This window comes from Pundamilia nyererei, unplaced genomic scaffold (genome assembly GCF_000239375.1).
Source record: "Pundamilia nyererei isolate P.nyererei 1_Seehausen unplaced genomic scaffold, PunNye1.0 scaffold00253, whole genome shotgun sequence".
NCBI classification, from domain to species: Eukaryota; Metazoa; Chordata; class Actinopteri; order Cichliformes; family Cichlidae; genus Pundamilia; species Pundamilia nyererei.
Genome location: NW_005187654.1, coordinates 673,561 through 693,360, shown reverse-complemented (window position 1 = coordinate 693,360; position 19,800 = coordinate 673,561). Strand labels below are relative to the sequence as shown.

At 39.5% G+C, this 19,800-nt stretch overlaps 2 protein-coding genes across 2 annotated transcripts in view; both read left to right on the top strand.

Annotated features, from left to right (window-relative positions):
• Positions 1 to 4,897, top strand: part of LOC102214111 (protein kinase C epsilon type-like) — a 49,924-nt gene extending 45,027 nt beyond the window's left edge. Inside the window, exons 13-15 of the mRNA XM_005749726.1 lie at positions 1,179 to 1,367; positions 2,468 to 2,614; positions 4,204 to 4,897. Of these exons, the coding sequence (XP_005749783.1) occupies positions 1,179 to 1,367; positions 2,468 to 2,614; positions 4,204 to 4,353 (486 nt within the window). The 3' untranslated portion in view covers positions 4,354 to 4,897. The remainder of the gene's footprint in view (positions 1 to 1,178; positions 1,368 to 2,467; positions 2,615 to 4,203) is intronic.
• A 1,387-nt stretch (positions 4,898 to 6,284) lies between these two features.
• On the top strand, positions 6,285 to 14,783 carry LOC102213816 (endothelial PAS domain-containing protein 1-like). Its single transcript, XM_005749725.1, has 9 exons — positions 6,285 to 6,515; positions 7,356 to 7,522; positions 10,369 to 10,616; positions 10,703 to 10,787; positions 11,623 to 11,723; positions 11,832 to 11,995; positions 12,814 to 12,920; positions 13,012 to 13,180; positions 14,669 to 14,783. The coding sequence occupies exons 1-9, from the start codon at positions 6,490 to 6,492 to the stop codon at positions 14,730 to 14,732; spliced, it is 1,131 nt and encodes a 376-aa protein (XP_005749782.1). The 5' UTR covers positions 6,285 to 6,489; the 3' UTR covers positions 14,733 to 14,783.
• Positions 14,784 to 19,800: the final 5,017 nt, after the last annotated feature.

Here is a 19,800-nt window from a genome sequence, read left to right as displayed (position 1 = left end):
GCTAAGTTAAAATCACAGATTCAGACTTATCAGTATTGTACTGATGTATCAAAGATGGAAGTCCCATGAGCTGAGTGCTTTTCATTTTTGCTGTCTTGCTGTTTTAAAACCTCGTGACGAGTGACGGACAGACTGTAGCCGAGGACCCCACAAACCACTTGTCTGGTCCTAATAATGACTATAATTTACCAAATGGCTTCATTTTTTAACCGTGTGTGAACTGGAATTTGAAGTTGAGCCCATAAGTTCATTAGAAAGTGTTTTCTGAATTCAAAAATAAGGGAGCCGATTTCTATGCAGCCGTAAGCATTTTTTGCAGCCTGCTGCACTGCCCCCTGCTGGCCATTAAAAAAAATACAGGTTTAGGTCACAGCAGAGTTTTGGGCCACATTTTAGACCCAGAAGTTGTGCATATCTTATGCTGTCTATCCAACTTTAGCTCCCTTTTAGTCAGGACTAACAATCATATTAACAACAATCAACATCCGGCTCTGTTGCTCAGTGCGAAAGGGAACAATCTTCATTCATTTCAGGGTCATATGACTTCGCTGTCATCACAAGCATTTATTGGCTCCGCCACCGTGCGTGCTGTGGGGTCATTAACTTCTGGGGGACTCTCAGTCCCCTTGGTTACAAATATAATGTTTAGTCTTTGTTAAGGAATCAATCAAACACTTTTTGGATAAATTGCCTAAAAATGTCACCGGCCGAAGTGCCATGTGTTCATGACGCATCTGAGTGCAATCACTTATCATGGGTATTACACAAGTCTGTGTTTGTGCACATCAGCTGAAGGTGGACACTGAAGTTGAAGAAAACTTGTGTGCAGCAGTTAAAGCATTTCAAGGGACTTTTATTTGCATAATTTTTAAGTAGATATGCTTTTAAGAAGTCAAAAAGCATATGAAAGATAAATTATTATTCAATGCAGAGACTTTTTATCTCTCTTAAACATGTATGGAGATGATCTTTAAGTAGTTCAGTTTCCCTTTCACTCTTGCTGCTGATGACATTAGTTAGGTCTATCCATTGTTTTGGCTTTTCTACACCACTTAAAGTGGAATAAAGTACATCCTATTGAGGCTCTTCACCTCAATGGATCTGTTTGCAGGATGTCACGCAAGCAGAAATGTATTTCCTCGTAATCATCTTGAGCTGTGTCATTTGGTTGAATTCAGATCCTGCAGGAGCTGGAGTACGGAGCCTCTGTGGACTGGTGGGCCCTTGGGGTGCTGATGTATGAGATGATGGCCGGACAGCCTCCGTTCGAAGCCGATAATGAAGACGACTTGTTTGAGTCGATTCTCCACGACGATGTCCTCTACCCCGTGTGGCTCAGCAAAGAGGCTGTTTCTATTCTCCGAGCGGTACGTGTCGTCTCTCCCAATATTATCTGACATTTTTGTAGGACTGGTAAGCTCTTGGGAAGCTCTCATCACCAATTTCTTTTGATTCTACAAGGAAAGCTTAGTTTATTTTAACTGTATTTAGGAGATTTTGATCAAAATCAATTCAAATCAGTTCAGTTTTATTCACATAGTGCCAAATCACAACAGTCTCCTTAATGTGCTTTATACTGTCAGGTAAAGGCCCTACAGTAATACAGAAAAAATCCAACAATCAGATAACCCCACTATGAGCTAGCACTTGGCAACAGTGGAAAGGAAAAACTCTCCATCAGAACCAGGCTCAGGGAGCAGCAGCCACCTCCTATGAGTGGTTGGGAGTGAATGTACTAATAAAGTACTTGTGTATTTTAACATGGACAACCAACATTTATTAAACGTGCTATGAAGAGAAATGTAGAACGGCTATATGAGCACTGTAACGAGTGTAACGATGCAGATAAGTTGAAGTTAAGTTAAACAAAAAACAAACTTCAATGTCTAAAAGGCTCAATTCCAGCCCAGACTTGGCCAGGCTTTAACTCAACAGCATCTCAATTAACAAAAACTGTTCCTGCAAGAGAAGAATTCAGTCTTGTGGTCACCGTTTTAACTTTCATTCAGATTTCTATCCTCAGAGCGTCACACGAGCAAATCAAACTCAAAGTGCACTTGATGCAAAGGTGTCATGCTGCACTTTCCTCGGACACTGAGGAGAATTAAAAAAAGGTTAAATGCAGTCATAAAACTGCAGTGAATCACAAAGTGCTCTTATAATGCCGAACAGACAGCAGAACAAAAGCAACGCGGTAAATAACACCGGCACTCTGCTGACCTGTTTGATCACTCTGCCAGTGACTCTGTGGATGCTAAAAACAAAGAGCCGTTTATGCCTCGGCTCTATTATTAGCACCAAAATGCTTTCCCCCCCTTATCTCCTCAATCCCTAATCCTTTGTCTTTACTTGTGCAAACAAAGATGTGAAGTGTATTTTGTTACGGATTAAACCACAGCTAACAGTTTTCAAGGTCCTGCTATTCTGGAAGAATAAGTCCAAAAATACAAATGTTTTATTTGTGCAGTTCATGACAAAGAACCCGGCCAAGCGTCTGGGCTGCGTCGTGAGCCAGGGTGGCGAGGAGGCCATCAAGACCCACGCCTTCTTCAGAGAGATCGACTGGGTACTGTTGGAGCAGAGAAAAGTCAAACCACCCTTTAAACCCCGGATTGTAAGAGACACACACTCTGCACAAACTCACACAGGCCACAGTTTTACATGCAGCTATTTCACACATAAACCTTCAGTAATGCATCGTGTATTTGATACTAAACATTTTTCAAGGCTCAGTAGTTTTGTGAACTTGTGGATAGGTATCCGAATTATTATTCTTTAGTTTTAAATTTACTTGGAATGCTGAAAGACTATATACATGACATATACTGAGCATATTCTGATTCTGAGGAACTACACCAACAAACTAGCAAAATACTCAAAAAATACTTGTTTCTCAAAATACTAATTTATCATTAAGCTAAAATCTCAACTGTAGCAGAACGAAACATAAGCTGCAATGTTCAGGTAATATTCGCTAACATTACCTGGCAATGGCTAAACTAAAAAGAGCAGCACACAGCCAAAAAAAATGCTTCTTTTTCTTAGTCCACCAGGTGGTGCTGTTGAGTTTTGGGTTTCATTTGGAAGTTGGTAAAACAAAGATGGAGGCCTGAGAGAAGTGCTGTATGTGTTTAAATCAGAGGTGTTGCCTTTTTTTTTTAACAAGAAAGGGACAAAGGAGATGGATTTGTAAGGAGTGTCATGTGAAAGTAAAATATTCTATGAATACTGTAAACATGAGGGCATATTTCATGCACTGCCATCCTCTCTGGTAATTCCTGCCTCTACTGCCGAGTTGGGGGACCTGTTCTTTGTACTTTGTTCTTTGTACCTGTACTTTGAGGTTTATTTTATCACCCCATTTGCAGTTAGTTGTTAAAAAGCTAATGTTAGCAAAGTATTTGAAACATTAGGGTAAGTGGGACCAGTCAAATAAGGTTTTAAAGCCCTGCGGTGGCTGTTATATTTTCACCACCATCTCTGCTGGTGTGAAGTTGCATCGTAGACTTTCATCTGGGATTGTTTTTTAATACTGTACGTCTCTTTTTGTCTCAAATATAAAATTCAACATCAACACCTTTATTACTATGCTGTCAAAAGTCTTCAGGTTAGCTTTCAGGAATTTTAAAGCCTAGAAAGCCTGAAGTTAAAGTAGGCATAAGCACGGAGATTGAAAAAGTATCTCAATTTGTTATGTTGAGTAATTCTCACAGTACCAGTCAAAGGTTTGGACACAGTCACCTATTCAGTTGTTTGCTGGCAGAATCGAAAAAGGGAAGTTCACATACTACGAGGTCAACTGAGAGTCATGACCTGCTTCCCCCTCCAGAATGGGCAGGCTTTAAGCGCACTCTGTCTCTGTCAATCATTCAAAAACAAGTAAATATGTGTTTTTAAAAAGTCTTTCGGTGTACTGAATTACTTTAATTTTAATATGTGTTTATTCATTTTGTTTGTGAAAGAAAGACTGTGCCATTTAGTCTCTAAAAGTAGCTTAAAAGGCTTGAAATCCCAATTTTGCTAATGCTAGATTTAAAAGGTTTGTGGCGTGTTAATTAAAGACCCCCTAAGAGAGCACCTTTCAAGGAACAGTAAGTCACAGTGGTCAGAAGGTGTCGCTGTCATGTAATTTTGAACGTTCTCTGACATCCTTCCTCCCGTCTGTGCCTTTGTGTGTGTGTTTTCGTGTGCATGCGTCTGCAGAAGACCAAACGAGATGTGAATAACTTCGACCAGGATTTCACCAAGGAGGACCCCGTGTTGACGCCCACGGACGAGGCCATTATCCGACAGATCAACCAGGAGGAGTTCAAGGACTTCTCCTACTGCGCCCCCGAGGAGACGCATACCTAACACATACACACACAAATACACACAGATCCAGCCACACTAAACTCGGTATGCACGCACTCACACATGCTGACACTCCATAGATCCATAAAATCCCTTTACAAATCACACACGCACACAAACACACACACACACACGGTCAGTCCTTTACTTTGAAGCTATTGGCTGTTGTTACTTTTGAGATATAATTTACTTGCATTGTGTTGTTGTTGTTGCCTGGGTTCATTATGAATATGAATATGAATTTAAATATGAATATGCACACGCTCTCACAAACAAACGCACGCACACATCGACGCGCTCACGTGCGTACAAACACTACAATCCCAAGTTTTACGTGCCCTCGCGCACTCCTACAAGGTCACTGCACACGCTCAGACAAAACCAAACACACATACACACACCTACACTGCTTCTCTCCCCGGCACCTGTACACATGTGGACTGTGGGTGCTGGGTGCAGAGGCTTGTATATAGCCTGTGTTGAGTGGCTGTATCGTGCTGGTGTTGTCTGCTATTAAAGGAGCGTCGTGGCGCATGGACAAGCACCCTACCTGTGTTATTATTGTCCTTATTGTGGACCAGTTAGGGCCAAATCCCCTTTTGTGCAATACCCTGACTATCTATATATTTTATGGTTTGTTTGTTCATGTGCGCGTGTGTGTGTGTGTGTGTATGTGGGTTTTTTTCTTCCTCAAAATGTGTTTTTTAAATTGTTTTTGTTGGATTATGGTATGACTGAAGTATTCACTCATTCTCTGTCCTTTGTGTACAAAGTGAATGTCGAGCTTACGAGTTACAGGCTATCGAACTAATTATGTCGAGCAGAGTGTTAGAGGCGGCCTGTGTAGCAGTGAAAAGCCCCATTTCCAGCTATTTCATCCGTCTGTTAGGTTCAGAGATTTGGTCTGCCCTTTTTGTGTGAATGTGGGCCTTTTTATTAATATTATTGTTATTATTATTATTATTATTGTGAATGTATATTTTCATGCGTGCGAATGTGTGAATTTCTTTTTTCCCCTTTTCTGTCTGTTTTTTAGCATTTCCATAGCAACCGTCAGTGTTTTCCCTTTCCTTGCACTCTATTTCAAAGCACCAATTCCCCTTTTCCACATCCAGCAGCTCTTTCAGCCAAAACCACACGCTTTATTTTTCTGACTTTTGCTCTTTATGTTTTCAAGAATGGCTTTTACTTTCTTATTGCTCTCTCTCGCTCGCTCTTTCTCTCTTTTTTATTCTAAATCTAATTATTATTATTATTATTGTAAAGTGTATCTGGAGAAATCCTTTGTGCATAATACTATAACTATACTATTATAGGTCTGTTACAGCCGGGTTGATAAGACGTGTTGAGAGCCAGCAGCTGAATTACCTCTCACTTCACACACAAACACACACACACATACACATACACAATAAGCACCAATACAGACTAGCTCCTTTTCCACCTCCCCCTTCTTCTCACTTTCTATTGTGCAGACACACACACACTAAACACAGAAGGACTGTTGCGTACTGTACAGTGATCTGAAGATGAGCTGGTTGCTCTCTGTGCAGTAGAGTTGATGTGTAGTGAAGCTTTGTGCACCCAGGGGTAGGGCTGTTCCTGGTCACACTATCTTACTCTGTGCCAAAATGTAGTGCAACAGCCGGGCTAGTCCTGTCTGGTCTGATTCCAATAAAACACTGAGCTGTCTACATCAATCCCAGACTACATTGTGTCTTTTTCTTATTGTTCTTTTCCCCTTCTTTGCTTTAATCGATTTTAACCTGCTGCTGTTCAGAGGCAAATCTGTGGGATGCTCAAAAGTTTATGTAAGAGAAGAAGAAGAGGGGAGGGAGGGTGGAGTGGAGGGAGGAGGAAAGAAGAGGGGAGGGAGATGCTTCTCGTCAAGGCTGACCTATCATCACTTTTGGAGCCCTCTAGGTAATTTGCATGCCAAGGGGAGATGAGACTGTTTGGAATCCATTCAAGTCATCTGTGCAGCACCGTGGGTCTAATTGCCTGTCTGATGAACTAGTCTACCTGTGATGGTGCAAATTGCAGTGCAGAGATTCGCTGTTGTGCCGTGAACTCCTGCTGCCATCGCGCCTGCTTTCCCGAGCCGTCATTCACCATGCGAGACATCTGCGAGGCACGATGACAGCTGACAAGGAGAAGAGAAGGTAAAGCAGCGTGTTGCTTTGTTCATAGGGGCATTCATTTGGCAGCAATAAATCTTAATAGATCAAGTTTAAGTGAGTTGCCATCTAACTGAGGTAAAGAAGTGAGGTCAAAGAGAGTGCTGTGGCCACTCTGGATGCCTCAGATCTTAACCACGGTGCACTGTTGACCTTCCACATCTCTTCATCAGTGGTGGGGGAACTATTAAAAAACAAAGACACTAAAAACTGCAAAAGATAGAATTCAAATACTTCAAGGTAAAGCTCTGGAATCAAGTCTTTCAGTAGAAATGAGGCAATGTTAGCAGTAAAAACACTGAAGGTGAAGTAGGAATAAGCATGGAGATTGAAGAAGTGTCACATATTGAGAAATTCTCTAAACTCACACAGATTATGTCAAAAGTTCACAGTGTGATGAAGCTGAAACATGACTGTTTTTACAGTTCCTGTAAAGCTGAGGAACAATGTCACTTTATTTATTTATTTATTTTTCCTTACATCAGTTTGAACACAGACTCCAAGTCTGCAGAGTCACAGCCTTAGCAGGCAAAATGCAGAAAATGAACAATATTATCTTCCGATATCAAAGAGGGTACATTTTAAATAGTCTTTGAGAAAATGCACTTCATCCAGTATCATCTCACTTTTACTTTAGTGACTAAATGAGTGAGTTTTCTCTAGTTTATATGTATCTATGTTGTGTGCAGCATAGAGCATACTTGCAGTAAAATGGTGTTTATAAACGTATCTAACTTAATTTTAGGTAGTAAAATCTGATGTAAGTTTGATTGAGAGAAATTTAGTTCAGCCTTCTTTGCATTTCCTGACTTCTGCTTTCTGAAGAGCGATCAGCCGTGAGGCTGCTCGAAGGAGACGGCGAGTGGAGTCTGACGTGTTTGGGGATTTGTCTCGCCTCCTGCCGCTGCAGCCCTCCGTCAGAGCTCACCTGGACAAGCCCTCCGTCATTCGCCTGACCCTCAGCTACATACGCATGCACACTCTGCTCAAAGGTAACAGCGCACATGTGAAGACATTTAACACCGTCTCTGGCCTCTGTGTGTGAGATACACTCAGAGCAAACTGAATCACAAGGAGAAAAACACCACTTGAAGTCAGTAAATATACGCATTTACATATTTATGGCACCATTTATGTTCTGGGCACTGATATTAGTTTGCAGGTTTTAGAGAAAATATAGTGAAATATAGAGAAAACCTTCAAATGATGCAAATGCTTTGTTTCTTTGATGAGATTTCCTTTATTTCTCCTGAAATCTGGGAAATTCATACAAACCCCCCCCCCCCCAAATAGCTCACAAAGTGTAGAGAACAAGCACAAAAATAGCTAAAATTGAAGTGTTAACAGTGCTGTTCAAAAATAATGTGTTTCATAATACAAACAGATGTCCAATAAGGTGATATCCATAAATAAATACATGCAATTGGGCTGTTTAAACTATTTAATTCTTGCTGAGGTGTGTCTGGCCTATTTATTTATCAATCCATTATCCTGCCAAGAATCCCAGGAGTCTTTGTGTTTGCTCTGCGCCTGTCTCACAACAGTCAATCCACCCGCTTTAAATTCAGCTTGTGTTTGGGTTAAATTTGACCTGTTTTGACATTTGATAGCAGCAGAAATGCTTTAAATGTTTCTAAAGTCACCTGAAACACACAGAAAATGACTAACATGACTAACAGGTGCTAAAAATATTTTACAAATGGATTTTACATCAATTTCAGGGAATCCTGCAACTGTGCATGCCGTGTCTATGTGTATTTCATATGGGACGGTAGTGACAGTTCAAGGTGGACCTCAACACAATTGTATATGGTGTTTCTCTACTCAGTTTTAGCATTTAAAGTGTTTTCTTCCTCCAAGCCTCATTCACACATTCATACACAAGCCTTTTATCGAAACCCAGTTGCCGTTAACCACACATTCACACACTCATATTCATACTCTGATGGAAGTATTAGGGGGAGCTCATAGCTCTACCACCTGACCCAAAGAAATCTGCTAACAGAGTAAGAGTAAAACAGCATAAGAGTGATCATATATGGAGCACATAAGGAAGAGCGGCCGTACAGGGGTCACAGGATCTGTTGACACAAACACAAGATCTGAAATTTTTCGGCATGGCGGTGGAGTGGTTAGTACAGTTGCCTCACAGTTCCTGGTTTAAATTTTCTGTGTGGAGTGTACGTGTGCTCTCTGGGCCTTCAGGGGTTTCCTTCAGTTTCCTTTTGGCCCGTCTCCTCGTCTCCTTCCACGGTTCAAAGAAATCCATGTTAGGTTAACTGGTGATTTGAAACTGGTTGTGGATGTGAGGCAGAATAAAGTGCTTGAAGTAGATGGAATAAAGCGGTGTATTAATGTGTGGTTAAAGTGTGAGTTGTAGCTTAAAGTGCTTTGTGTGGTCAGAAGAACTAAAAAAGCACAACACAAATGCAAGGACATCACGTGAGCACCCACAACGGAGCAAAATAATCTAAAAATAAACAAGTTAGAATTAAAGTCTGAAATCAGTCTGATTCGAGTTAAAACTAACTGAGATTATGAAGCTAACCAAGCTGCCAGTTCAGTGAGTGTGGAAAACACATGCAAGATTTCCTACTGATGCTTTTAATGTGCAGACTAATCCTTTTTTTAAGCATTTTGTGTGTTTCAACTGACAATTAATCTCTAATTAACACTGATAATTATAAATGGCAGTTTTAATGATATAAGAGTGAGGAAATAGTTAACAGCTGTAATGGTTATATAATAAAGCTTAACAGTTCACGTTCAGTAAAATACATTTAAATCATTATGGCTGTCTTAGGACATGAGGTTGGGTGATCACAGTGTTTTTTCTCTTTTTCTCTTACATCTAATAAATAGATTAATCATCTATTTATTACCATCACAGAGACTATTTGTACAGAGTTGTAGTTCTGAGTCAAATCTTGGCTCCACACTTGGACATGAAATATGAGCAGTATGAAAGGGTTATGTAAGGCCATGTGCAAATTCATGTTTTTATCCCTTCATCCCAGAATATTGGGTTAATTCAACTTGATTTAATATTTTAATATTATTATTATTGTGTGGTTTTCAGTGCCCCACTTCCAGTGGCTCAGTGTCCACAAACCACTACCATAACTTAACCCCAACACCAAGTCTTAGCACGCCAGATATTTAAATATGTGTGAAAAACCAAAATGATTTAGTCACTCTGAAAATCTAAAACTCAAGCTGGTTCTCACAGAGCAGAGAAACACACCCGTCTTTGTTTTTGCTTTTGTTTTTGTTTTTGTCAAATTCTTTTTTCTTTTGTTTCCTGTGTGAGTTAATTTCACTCAGTCGTGCCGTTTAGATCATCAGTTCTCAAGAAAGCTAAAAACCACAATCTGTCAGTTCTGCACAGCCGTGTTGTGAGCAGACACCTTGGCCATCTCTTTAAAATTAGACACCTATAAAATTTGATGCTTTGCCGCACGTGCTGCATTTAGAAAACATCTGTCAATTGTATATAGAAAAAATTAACAAGGGTTACACTATTCATAAAAAGGAACTGGACTAATAAAGACAAGTTAGGATAACAGGCTCGTGTAGTTTTTTTCTGCTTACTTAAAAGGTTTTCAGATTAATACATTGTTAAAATGTGGAGATGCAAAAAAAAAGTGAAGAAAAAAAATTCAACGGGCTTGTGGGTTTTAGATTCAGATTGGTTTTAGAAAGAGGAAGTCTAAGATAACACAAGTACTAACAGCTGAAGCAAACACACAAAATGAAAAAAGGAAACGCATCTTTTGTTATCCACTGAAAATGTAGACTAGAAAGCTTTGTCATATAAAAAACACTCTGTTTGTCTTAGAAAATGATGGGATAAATGCCGGGAGTAGGCACATGATAACATATCAGCAAGCGGTGGAAGGTGGAGATGAACAGAGCGTCTGTGACGGAGCACAGGACGAAGAGGAGAAAGACATAGAGGAATTCGAAGCCTCGCAGGAGACAAACATGTACCTGGGGATCTTGGAGGGATTTGTCATGGTCTTGTCCACTGAGGGAGACATGATCTTTCTGTCTGACAATGTCAGCAAGTACATGGGCCTGACTCAGGTAAATAAACCCACATATATTCTTACTATTCTTTTAAATAACCAGTAGGATTCAGGACTGAAATACTCTTCTATGTTTTCTCAAAGACTGAGTTGATGGGACACAACATTTTTGAATATACTCATCCCTGTGACCATGAAGAAATCAGAAGTAATCTGCGTCTAACAGCAGGTGGGTATTTGAACATCAAGGATATACGTTTTTCATATATGTTGGACACCATTTCAAAGCAAATATCTAATCAGCCAATCACACGGCAGCAACTCTGTGCATTTAGGCATGTAGATGTTGTCAAGGCGACCCACGGAAGTTCAAACTGAGCATTAAAACAGCAACTCAAATACCCACTCGTAGCATCCAAGACACGCAGAAGAGCATCTCTAAATCCACAACATGTTAATTTGAAGCAACTGGTTTACAGCAGCAGAAGACCACACTGGGTGCCACTTCTGCCGGACTCACCAAAATGGGACAAGGAAGATTATAAAAACATCACCTGCTCTGATGAGTGTCAGTTTCTGCTGCAACATTCACATGGTATGGTCATGATTTTGTGTAAACAACATTAAAGGATGGATCTATCCTGCCTTGAATCAACATTTCAGGCTGGTGGTGGACGTATAATAGTGCGGGGGATCTTTTCTCGTCACACTTTTGGCCCTTTATGACCCACTGAACCGAATGACGCACTTTAAACACCAGAGCCTATCTGACTATTTCCATTGAGCATGTACTGATGACAGGTTCTTGTCTCAAAGCTCAAATCATCTCAAGCTGGTTTCCTGAACATGAAAATGAGTTCACTGTACTCAAATAGTCTCGACAGTCACCACATCTCTTCAACGGAATGGGAGATTCCCATCATTGATGCGTAGCTGATAAACCGGCAACTAAAGAAGTTCTGAAGCCATAAAGGTGGTTTAGCATATTGTACGTAACAAAGTGTCCAGTGAGTATATCATCATACAGCTTTGTCCATGTGGCTAAATTAATTACTTATTTTTAGAGGAAGTTTGGTACGGTGAGAAGAGGGACTTTGTCATGAGGATAAAAAGTGCTCTGACTCACAGAGGAAGAACCGCCAACCTCAAGTCGGCTACTTGGAAGGTTCGTGAGAAACAGTATCGCTTAAAAATATCTTTTTTAAAAATGGCCCCCTGGTCTACATCATGATGATTTTTATCACACCTCCCATTTCCAACTCTGTGAGTTCAGGTTCTGCACTGTCAGGGCCGAGCAAAGGTGTGCGTGGACCCGTCTGCAGTTTCCTGTCTGCTCCTGACCTGTCGGCCTCTGCCTCTCTCACACACCCTGCTCAGCAGATACACCTTCACCAGCCAGCACAGCATGGACATGAGGTTTACCTATTGTGACCAGAGGTGTGTACATGCATTCAACCAAAGGTGGAATTTGTTGTTTATTAAAAGGCTTGTCTTTTTGTAATTACTCTTCAACGAGTAGCTTCGATTAATTAGTGCTTGTGAATAAGCGGAAATAAGTAACATCGGGAAAAACCCCCCAACAAAAAAACCCCCCATGCAGAAGCATTTTTAACCACCATATATATTACTTTAATACATTTAAAATGAATGCAGGATGTTAAGATGAAAAACAGGAACATGTCTGGTAATCTTATTATGCAGTGCTGGATATTATGAAATTACATTTTTTCAAAAAGGGACAATTTTCGAAGCCAATTCAGCGCCAATTTTGTTTAAAAACTGTGCTGCATTAAGTGTTCTATCTGAACCCTCAGCCAAGAAAGCTCAACCAAAAAATCGGCTACACTATACAGTTCAAACATTAAAGTAGAAATCATTAAAACAAGTTTCATTATGATTCTGGTTAGAAAATCCTGATATGTCATAGTTATAGCAGATTGGTAGTTAATAACCTTCAGTGTAACACATTTCAGGGCCTGACCTATGTTTATATAAACAACTCTGTGGTTATAATGCAAACCCTTGCCAGCTGAGAATGAGTGCACAGCATAATGTGTGACTTTATGAAAGCAGTGAATTGTAAACTTGCTTTTGGTTTTGGCTTTTGCACTTTTGTCATTGGAATTAAAGAAGAATGACTGTGCAGTTGTTTGTAAAGGCAACAGTGACTGGTTTATTAACATGATTTTAATCCTCAGTGTTGCTGACTTGCAAAATCAAATCATTTTGCCTCGTGTGTGTTTCTGTGTGTGCAGAGTGACTTCTCTTTTGGGCTACAGACCTGAGGAGCTGCTGGGCCGCTCCATCTATGATCTCTGTCACGCACTGGACACAAGCTGTTTGAACAAAAATCATCTAAACCGTAAGCACTGACACACAGACACAGACGTGCATGCGCACACACTACACTCCTATAAATACTTAATTAACTAACTTAACGTATTTCCCCGCAGTGTGTCTGAAGAACCAGTCAGTCAGCGGTCAGTACAGGATGCTGGTGAAAGGTGGAGGTTACGTTTGGGTGGAGAGTCACAGTGCTGTCATCCCCAGCGTCCGACCCTCCAGGTCCAGACCTGGCATCCCCCAGCCGCTCTGCATCCTCAGCGTTACCTACGTCCTCAGGTGTGTGCATTATTTTTGAAACCGCTTTGATTTAGCAAGGCCATCACAGTAAACATGTTATTGGCTTTATTTCTAACCAGATTGGTAGCTCCATTGTTACCTCCTGACCCAGGACCAGGCCCTATCTCTTAACCCAAATCAATTTTAAGAATCATTTCTGGTGGTTTACCCAGACTACAGTGATGCATTAACTTCCAACATGCGACTCTGACAATAAATGATCCTTTCAGTGATTAATGGTCAACCAATTTCAACCAGTCCACAAAAATGCCTACCACAGGTCTTTATAACATCCAGGGTGTTTGCACAAGCTGGAGCACTGATGTCCCAAATGGAAACGTGTTAAAAAAGGTGTTTGCAGGTAGATTTGTACGCCATAGCATCTATTATTTGTGAAGGGGAGAATATGAATCGAATAACTTAAAGCAACATATTATTATCTTTGAGGCTGTAACTAAGGATGATAAGTTATTGAAAATTAATTTGTTGATTATGTCTTAATAGAGAAATGTAGTATGATGACCTGTAGGGTTCCTCAGTAGTCTGGGCCTGGACCCCTTGTTTTCTTTATACATGTTACCCCTGAGGCATGTCATCCACAGCAATGGTGTGAGTTTTCCTTTTTATGCAGATGACACACAGCTGCGCGTCTATTTTAACCTGAGTGACATTCTCTTAAAATCAAATCATTGAGTGACTGCATCCAATATATTAAATGCTGGATGATACAGAAGTTCTTGGAACAAAATATGGATAATTAAAACTGAAGTAATTGTTACTGGCCCCAGTGAATCTGACACGCTCACATGGACGCACCTGAACTCCGTGTCTGTAAAGTTGGGCCAGTACTGTAAAATCTTTGGCATCAGCTTTAACAACCAGGTCGCACTGAATAACTTTTCAGTTCAGTTTTTCAGTCTCGTTAAAGTAGCTTAGGAAACTTATCAGCTCAGTTTTATTCAAAGGAAATCTAGAGAAAATCGCACATTTCTGGGTTGGATAAGTAAAACTCATTATACGCAAACTATTGCTGATTAGAACTGAAACTTCTTACTAAAATCAAAAAAACAACACATCACTCCCGTTTCGGCTTCACTTCACTGGTTAACTGTTAATTTTAGAACTGATGTTGTTGTTGAATTTTAAGGCCAGCTGGCATCTGACATATTTGCCTGGTTTAAAGCTGCTGGGCAACCCACAATCATCGGTTGAGAGTCAATGGTGATCTGGCCTTTTCTGTTAGGAGATCCATTCTTTGAGACAATCTTTCTTTGATATAAGCTGTTTTTTTTCTCCATCTTGTCTCCCAAAGCACTTGGGAACTTTCTTTTAAAGAAATTCATAAAATATAAAATATCTCCTTTGCAAAAACTCAGATAAAAGTGAAAACTCTGAAGGTAGAATGTTTTTTTGTCGTTGCTGTTTTAATACAACTCAGAGTGCTGTTATTTACAGATGTTTAATATTGTGTGCATGTGTGTGTTACAGTGGTGTGGAGCAGCCATCTCTGCAGCTCTCCCTGGACCAGACTATCCACAGATATTTGAATTGAAATCGAGATCTGAAGAGATGTCTGCGAAACCCTCCGTCCTTCTGGGAGCCCTCATCGATTATTTCAATTAATCAAATTTCATTAAATTTTTGACTTTTAAAATCAGAGTGGCTGTCTCTGTGTCTTGATGCAGATTATTGTATGCATTATTTGATGAAGAGTGTTTGGATTTAGACTGTTGTCTGTTAATTACATCCACAAACTTGTAAAAGGATGTTTTGTTAGTTCAGGTAGATATGTTGTTGTATTTGGAGTTTTTCCCTTCACAGTTTCTGTCTTACACTTTTGCAGAATTACTGCAGTATGACAGCTTCTCATTCTCTAAAACAAAAAACTGAAAGCCTAGGTGTAGACTGTGGTTGATAGTCAGTTGACGGGGTGTTCTGAGAGTTCAAATATGTTGATGAAAGCAGGCAGTTTGACTTTTTCTTGACCTCCCTGGGCCTGACCTTACTTCCTTTGGGGTTTCCTTCTGAGCCACCTGACACGTGGGGTGACATCTGACTGCCAGCCATAATGCAGCGCGCACACAGACACACAGACATGCACATACACACACATACAGGCTATATAGAGAGAGATACGCATTGTGCTGATGTGGAGATGTGAGTAGACGCAAGTCAAAGCCACAGCTTCCTGAATAGAAACACACGATAGGAAAGTTCTCATGGGAACTCTGTCAACTTTTAACCTCTTGGCCTCTAAATGCACGCAACACACACACACACACACACACACACACACACACACACACCAGGCTGTTTCGAGTTTCAGTTCAGTTAGTTTTACTACTATTGAATCAAAGTGAATCAAAACATTCACTGTAAATGAAAACAGTCCGAAAAATTACAAAGAACACATGATGAATATAGTTTTGTTAATAAGAAAATTATGATAACCCCAAATTATTTCTCTGTGTCCGCTGTTCACAAACATATGTTGTTATACCAACATAGCACCTGCTGAATGAGCATGCTCTTCAGCTCCTCCTTTGCATCTCTGCTGTAACTGTGATCCAGGAAGCACTGATGTGGTTATTCACGGTGTCTAGACTTCTCTGGTAAAACATAACTGTGCTGAAAGTCGTTTTAGCCACCATAGTTATATATAAAACTAGTGTTTCACTGACTTTATTTCAGCATATGTTGAACCCTTTGAAGTTATAATGCTTTGTTACGCATCAAACCATTGTTTCTCAACATTTTTTAGCGATGTACCCTGAGCTTAAAATACTTTTTCCACCAAGTGCAACCTCAAACCAAAAACAGAAAAGAAAAAAATGTGAGAGATGAAAAAGAACCCCCATAACTGCGTATAACATTGGATTAACAAGAAGATGATATCATAGGCGTACAATCGGAGTCTCTCTGCTAAGTTGTGCTTAAATTGAATGACAAACATGGGCTGTTTTTTCACTGAGGATCTTAGTCATCTGTAAACAAATGTCAGTTGCTTTCACCTTTTGTGAGGCTTAACGGCCGTTGACTTTGTCATAACATTGGAAACAGAACTTTCCAGACTTATTTTTCATTAAACTTACAATTTAATTCATAACTTGGAGGAACTTGAAAGCAAAAACTGACATAATTGAGACTATCTCAAAAATGATGCTCTTATTTGGGGAAAACTCAGCAAAGGACATTGGCTGTCTCAGTGTTGGAAGAAGATGCAGTCTCCCAGCATATTCATCTATGATGCTAAAAGAATCAAGTGCCTCCAGTGCTGATAGCCTGAAGGGAAAAAGGTGGCACATACACGAAAATGGTTCTGATTAAGCACGTTTGTTGACATGACCAGAATAAATTTAGATTTTACAACTTTTTCCTGTAGTTTTGTTCAAATTCTGCCCATTTAGCTTTGGGTAATTAGCACTGGAAAATACTGGCTCCAACTGATAACTCTGGTCATTAGATTTTTTTTTATAATGGAAGGTTTCTTTGCAAAGGTAGTTCTTGTTAAATCTGGGAAAGTAAAAACAAGGAAATGTAAAAGTCAAACGCTGTCTGCGAGTTGGAATTTGCTAATTCATTCAGTATGTGAAGTAAAAGCTCGTGTTACAAAACAAACAAACAAAATAACAGCTTGTCATTTTTTTGAGCTTTGTCACTAAGTGGTATGACAGAATAACAGAAACAGAATAAACAGAAACACAATATCACAGCAGATGTGAAGGTAAAATTATTAATCAAGCAAATATTTAATGTTTTAACTAATCTTATCTCATTGTCCCACTATCCAAACATATGAAACCAAACTTATGTTTTAATGTTATTTGTACATTTTCTTTCACTTTTTCTTGGCTCAGGAATCTCATTGCAGTTTCAAAGAAGAAGGCCTGCAATGATTTGCATTCTCATCCTCACACTGATGCAGTGACACCAGAATGTGGGAACAATGTTTGCACCATCTAGTGTTGAATGCTAGTCACTGAAGCAAACCCAGTCGCAGTGTTAGTTGAAACTTTCATCAGTCTTTTTAGTTTTGGTCACAGCTTAATGTTCTGCATGGATCAAAACCATCTCATGTGACTTGTGATTCTGGAAAGCATCCAACAATAATTTTAATAGTTTTTATTTACGTGCTCATAAAAAGCACAATAAAAAAACATTCATATTACTTTTAATGTGTATTTACCTTTTTACTATCTGAAACTTATGGATAGATTTAATGAAAGAGTCACCAGAGGTAGAGCTTTTCTGGATTCTTGAAGAGAATCTGAGAGGATTATTTTGCTAAATTGTACATTTCTTATCATAACTACAGTGGCCCTGAGAGGTCTTTTAAGCATGTCACAGCGAAATCCTTCACGTTTTAGTTTTTGACACTTCCGCAGCTTTTCTGCCACATTATTGTTTCCCTTAAATCACTTCTGTTGTGCATTTTTCCAAGTGATTAAGTTGCATTGCGTTCGACCTCCCAGGGCTACTATACATGTCTTTACAAAGACCTTTCAAATATACTGTAATACGAAAGATATCTGACATTTTCTTTAGCTTATTAGACTAATAAATCACAAATTAATCCCACTCCAGAAAATCTTTGAATCCATTGAGTACATTTTGCATGGAACATAACTACCTGTTCGCAATGCAAAAAGTGTTTCTTCACATGCTATTATGTGTAAAGACCCTCAGGTTATCAACTTCCTGAAACAAGTGGTTTTTGTTCTCTTCTGACTGAGAACAAACAGGTCTGAAGAGCAGGTGGGCGGACCCTCCTGTGCTTACAGTGCTTGAAATGACCATATTAAGAATATCTGCTCTCAGTGACATCCTAAAAATCCAAGAGCCCTCAGAGTTGTCTGAATCCTGAGCCTTAGACTCACAGAGGTTAATTGTAAATCTTACTATTATTATTGTTATTATTAATTAGGTTTTGCCCATCCACCTTTTTTAAAAGCATATATACAGAAACCAATGAAAAGTGGAATAGGTCAACTTAAAAACAAATTAAAGGGAATTGAAGATCAGTAACATTAATAACCAATATAAGTCCATATTTATAAATATTGATTCTTTAATGAAGGATATCATAACATACGCAGCAATCACAACATCATGACATAACACCATAATCAAAGAAAACACGGGGAAATAATATTTTGTAATCTTTTTCAACATGCTATAGTTCAGCAGATTTATTAGGTGTACTGTAACCATATTGGTTTTCAAGGTGACCCAGATGACCGTTGCTGCCTTACACATTGCTTCAGAGCCCTGTTCTCTGCGGTTTCACCAAGTGTTCAGCCACACAGAGTGGAGATAAGAGGTGGAGGAGGCAGAGTCCAGTTTCGTCAGATCCCATTTTACATTCTAGTTTCACAACGTTCTCACGCAGGAAGGCAGGAAGACCAGGTTTAAACTCATATGTGCTTCCTGGGAGAGCAACACATGAGTCCTCTGGGTCTAGCCCTGTTTGCGTCAAGACCCCAATACCTTTTCCTACCCTCTTCTCCTCCCCCGACACACCCCTATGGTTGGGTGGGTGTTGTCAGGCCCTCAGCCAATGACATTACAGTGAATACCCTTTGAACAAGCCACGATAAATCAATCTGTGTCAGTGGGGGGAGGAAAACAGGCAGAGGGAAGGATCTTAAAGATAAACTGGAAAGCATTGCTATAGTGATGAGAAAGAACTTTGCACTAATATCCTAATGAAATGAAGACCTACAGTTTCATGTAACTGTTAGTAATTATTTTATTGTGGAATTATAAAAACATATCTATGTGCGTGAAAACAGATATGAATGAAAGTGACCTCTGGTGGTCTGTTCAAAGTTCTCAGACTGATTTCGGTTTTACGTGTCAGCCAAAGAACAGGATTCACTGCCAAAGAAATAACCGTGACTTCCTTACATTTTGCATTTATATGTTTTGGTTAGTTGGTTAGAAAATGAAGAAACTTGTATCTTAAATCTCACAACGCAGTCTTATGCAGTGATGACAACTGTGTGCATAATGGAAGAAACTGTCTGCAAGTTGGAATTTGCTACTTCATTTAGTATGTGGAGTAAAAGCTCTTGTTACAAAACAAACAAACAAAATAACAGCTTGTCATTTTTTCAAAGATTTATTACTGTGTTACATGACAGTTGTGCATGGACAGGAAAGTTGGGAGAGAAGAACTATATGTCACACTGTGGTTAAATGGTGAGTAGGTTTGCAATCTGTCTAATCAACAGATATGGCCTGAGAAATTATATGTCTGATTTTTCAGGCTTATGATGCAGCAACATGTATTACTTCAGTTATCATCTGTTTGTGTAAGATCTAAGATGTGTTTCTTATTGTTCTTGTTGGTCACAGTCATGTGACCTGTCACAGGTGATTTAAGATGTGTTTTACTGTCTGAAGAAGAGCAAGTATGCTCAAAATGTTAAAAGGTGCTAGAGGCAATAAATAAGGTAATTTGAGACGTGCCCCGTATGATGGTGAGAATGTGCCTGGATTTTTTTTTTTTATCCTGTTTTAGAGGGTAAAGGGAAGACAGCAAATGGCCTGAGCCAGATTCACATTATGTATTTTTATTATTTAGTTCCAAGGTACAACACTTTGCATCATCTGTGGTG

Coding starts and splice junctions, on each gene's coding strand:
- LOC102213816 (XM_005749725.1), top strand. CDS start 6,490: ATGACAGCTGACAAGGAGAAGAGAAG. Junction 7,523..10,368: donor CATGCACACTCTGCTCAAAG/GTAACAGCGCAC, acceptor TGTTTGTCTTAG/AAAATGATGGGATAAATGCC. Junction 10,788..11,622: donor TAATCTGCGTCTAACAGCAG/GTGGGTATTTGA, acceptor ACTTATTTTTAG/AGGAAGTTTGGTACGGTGAG.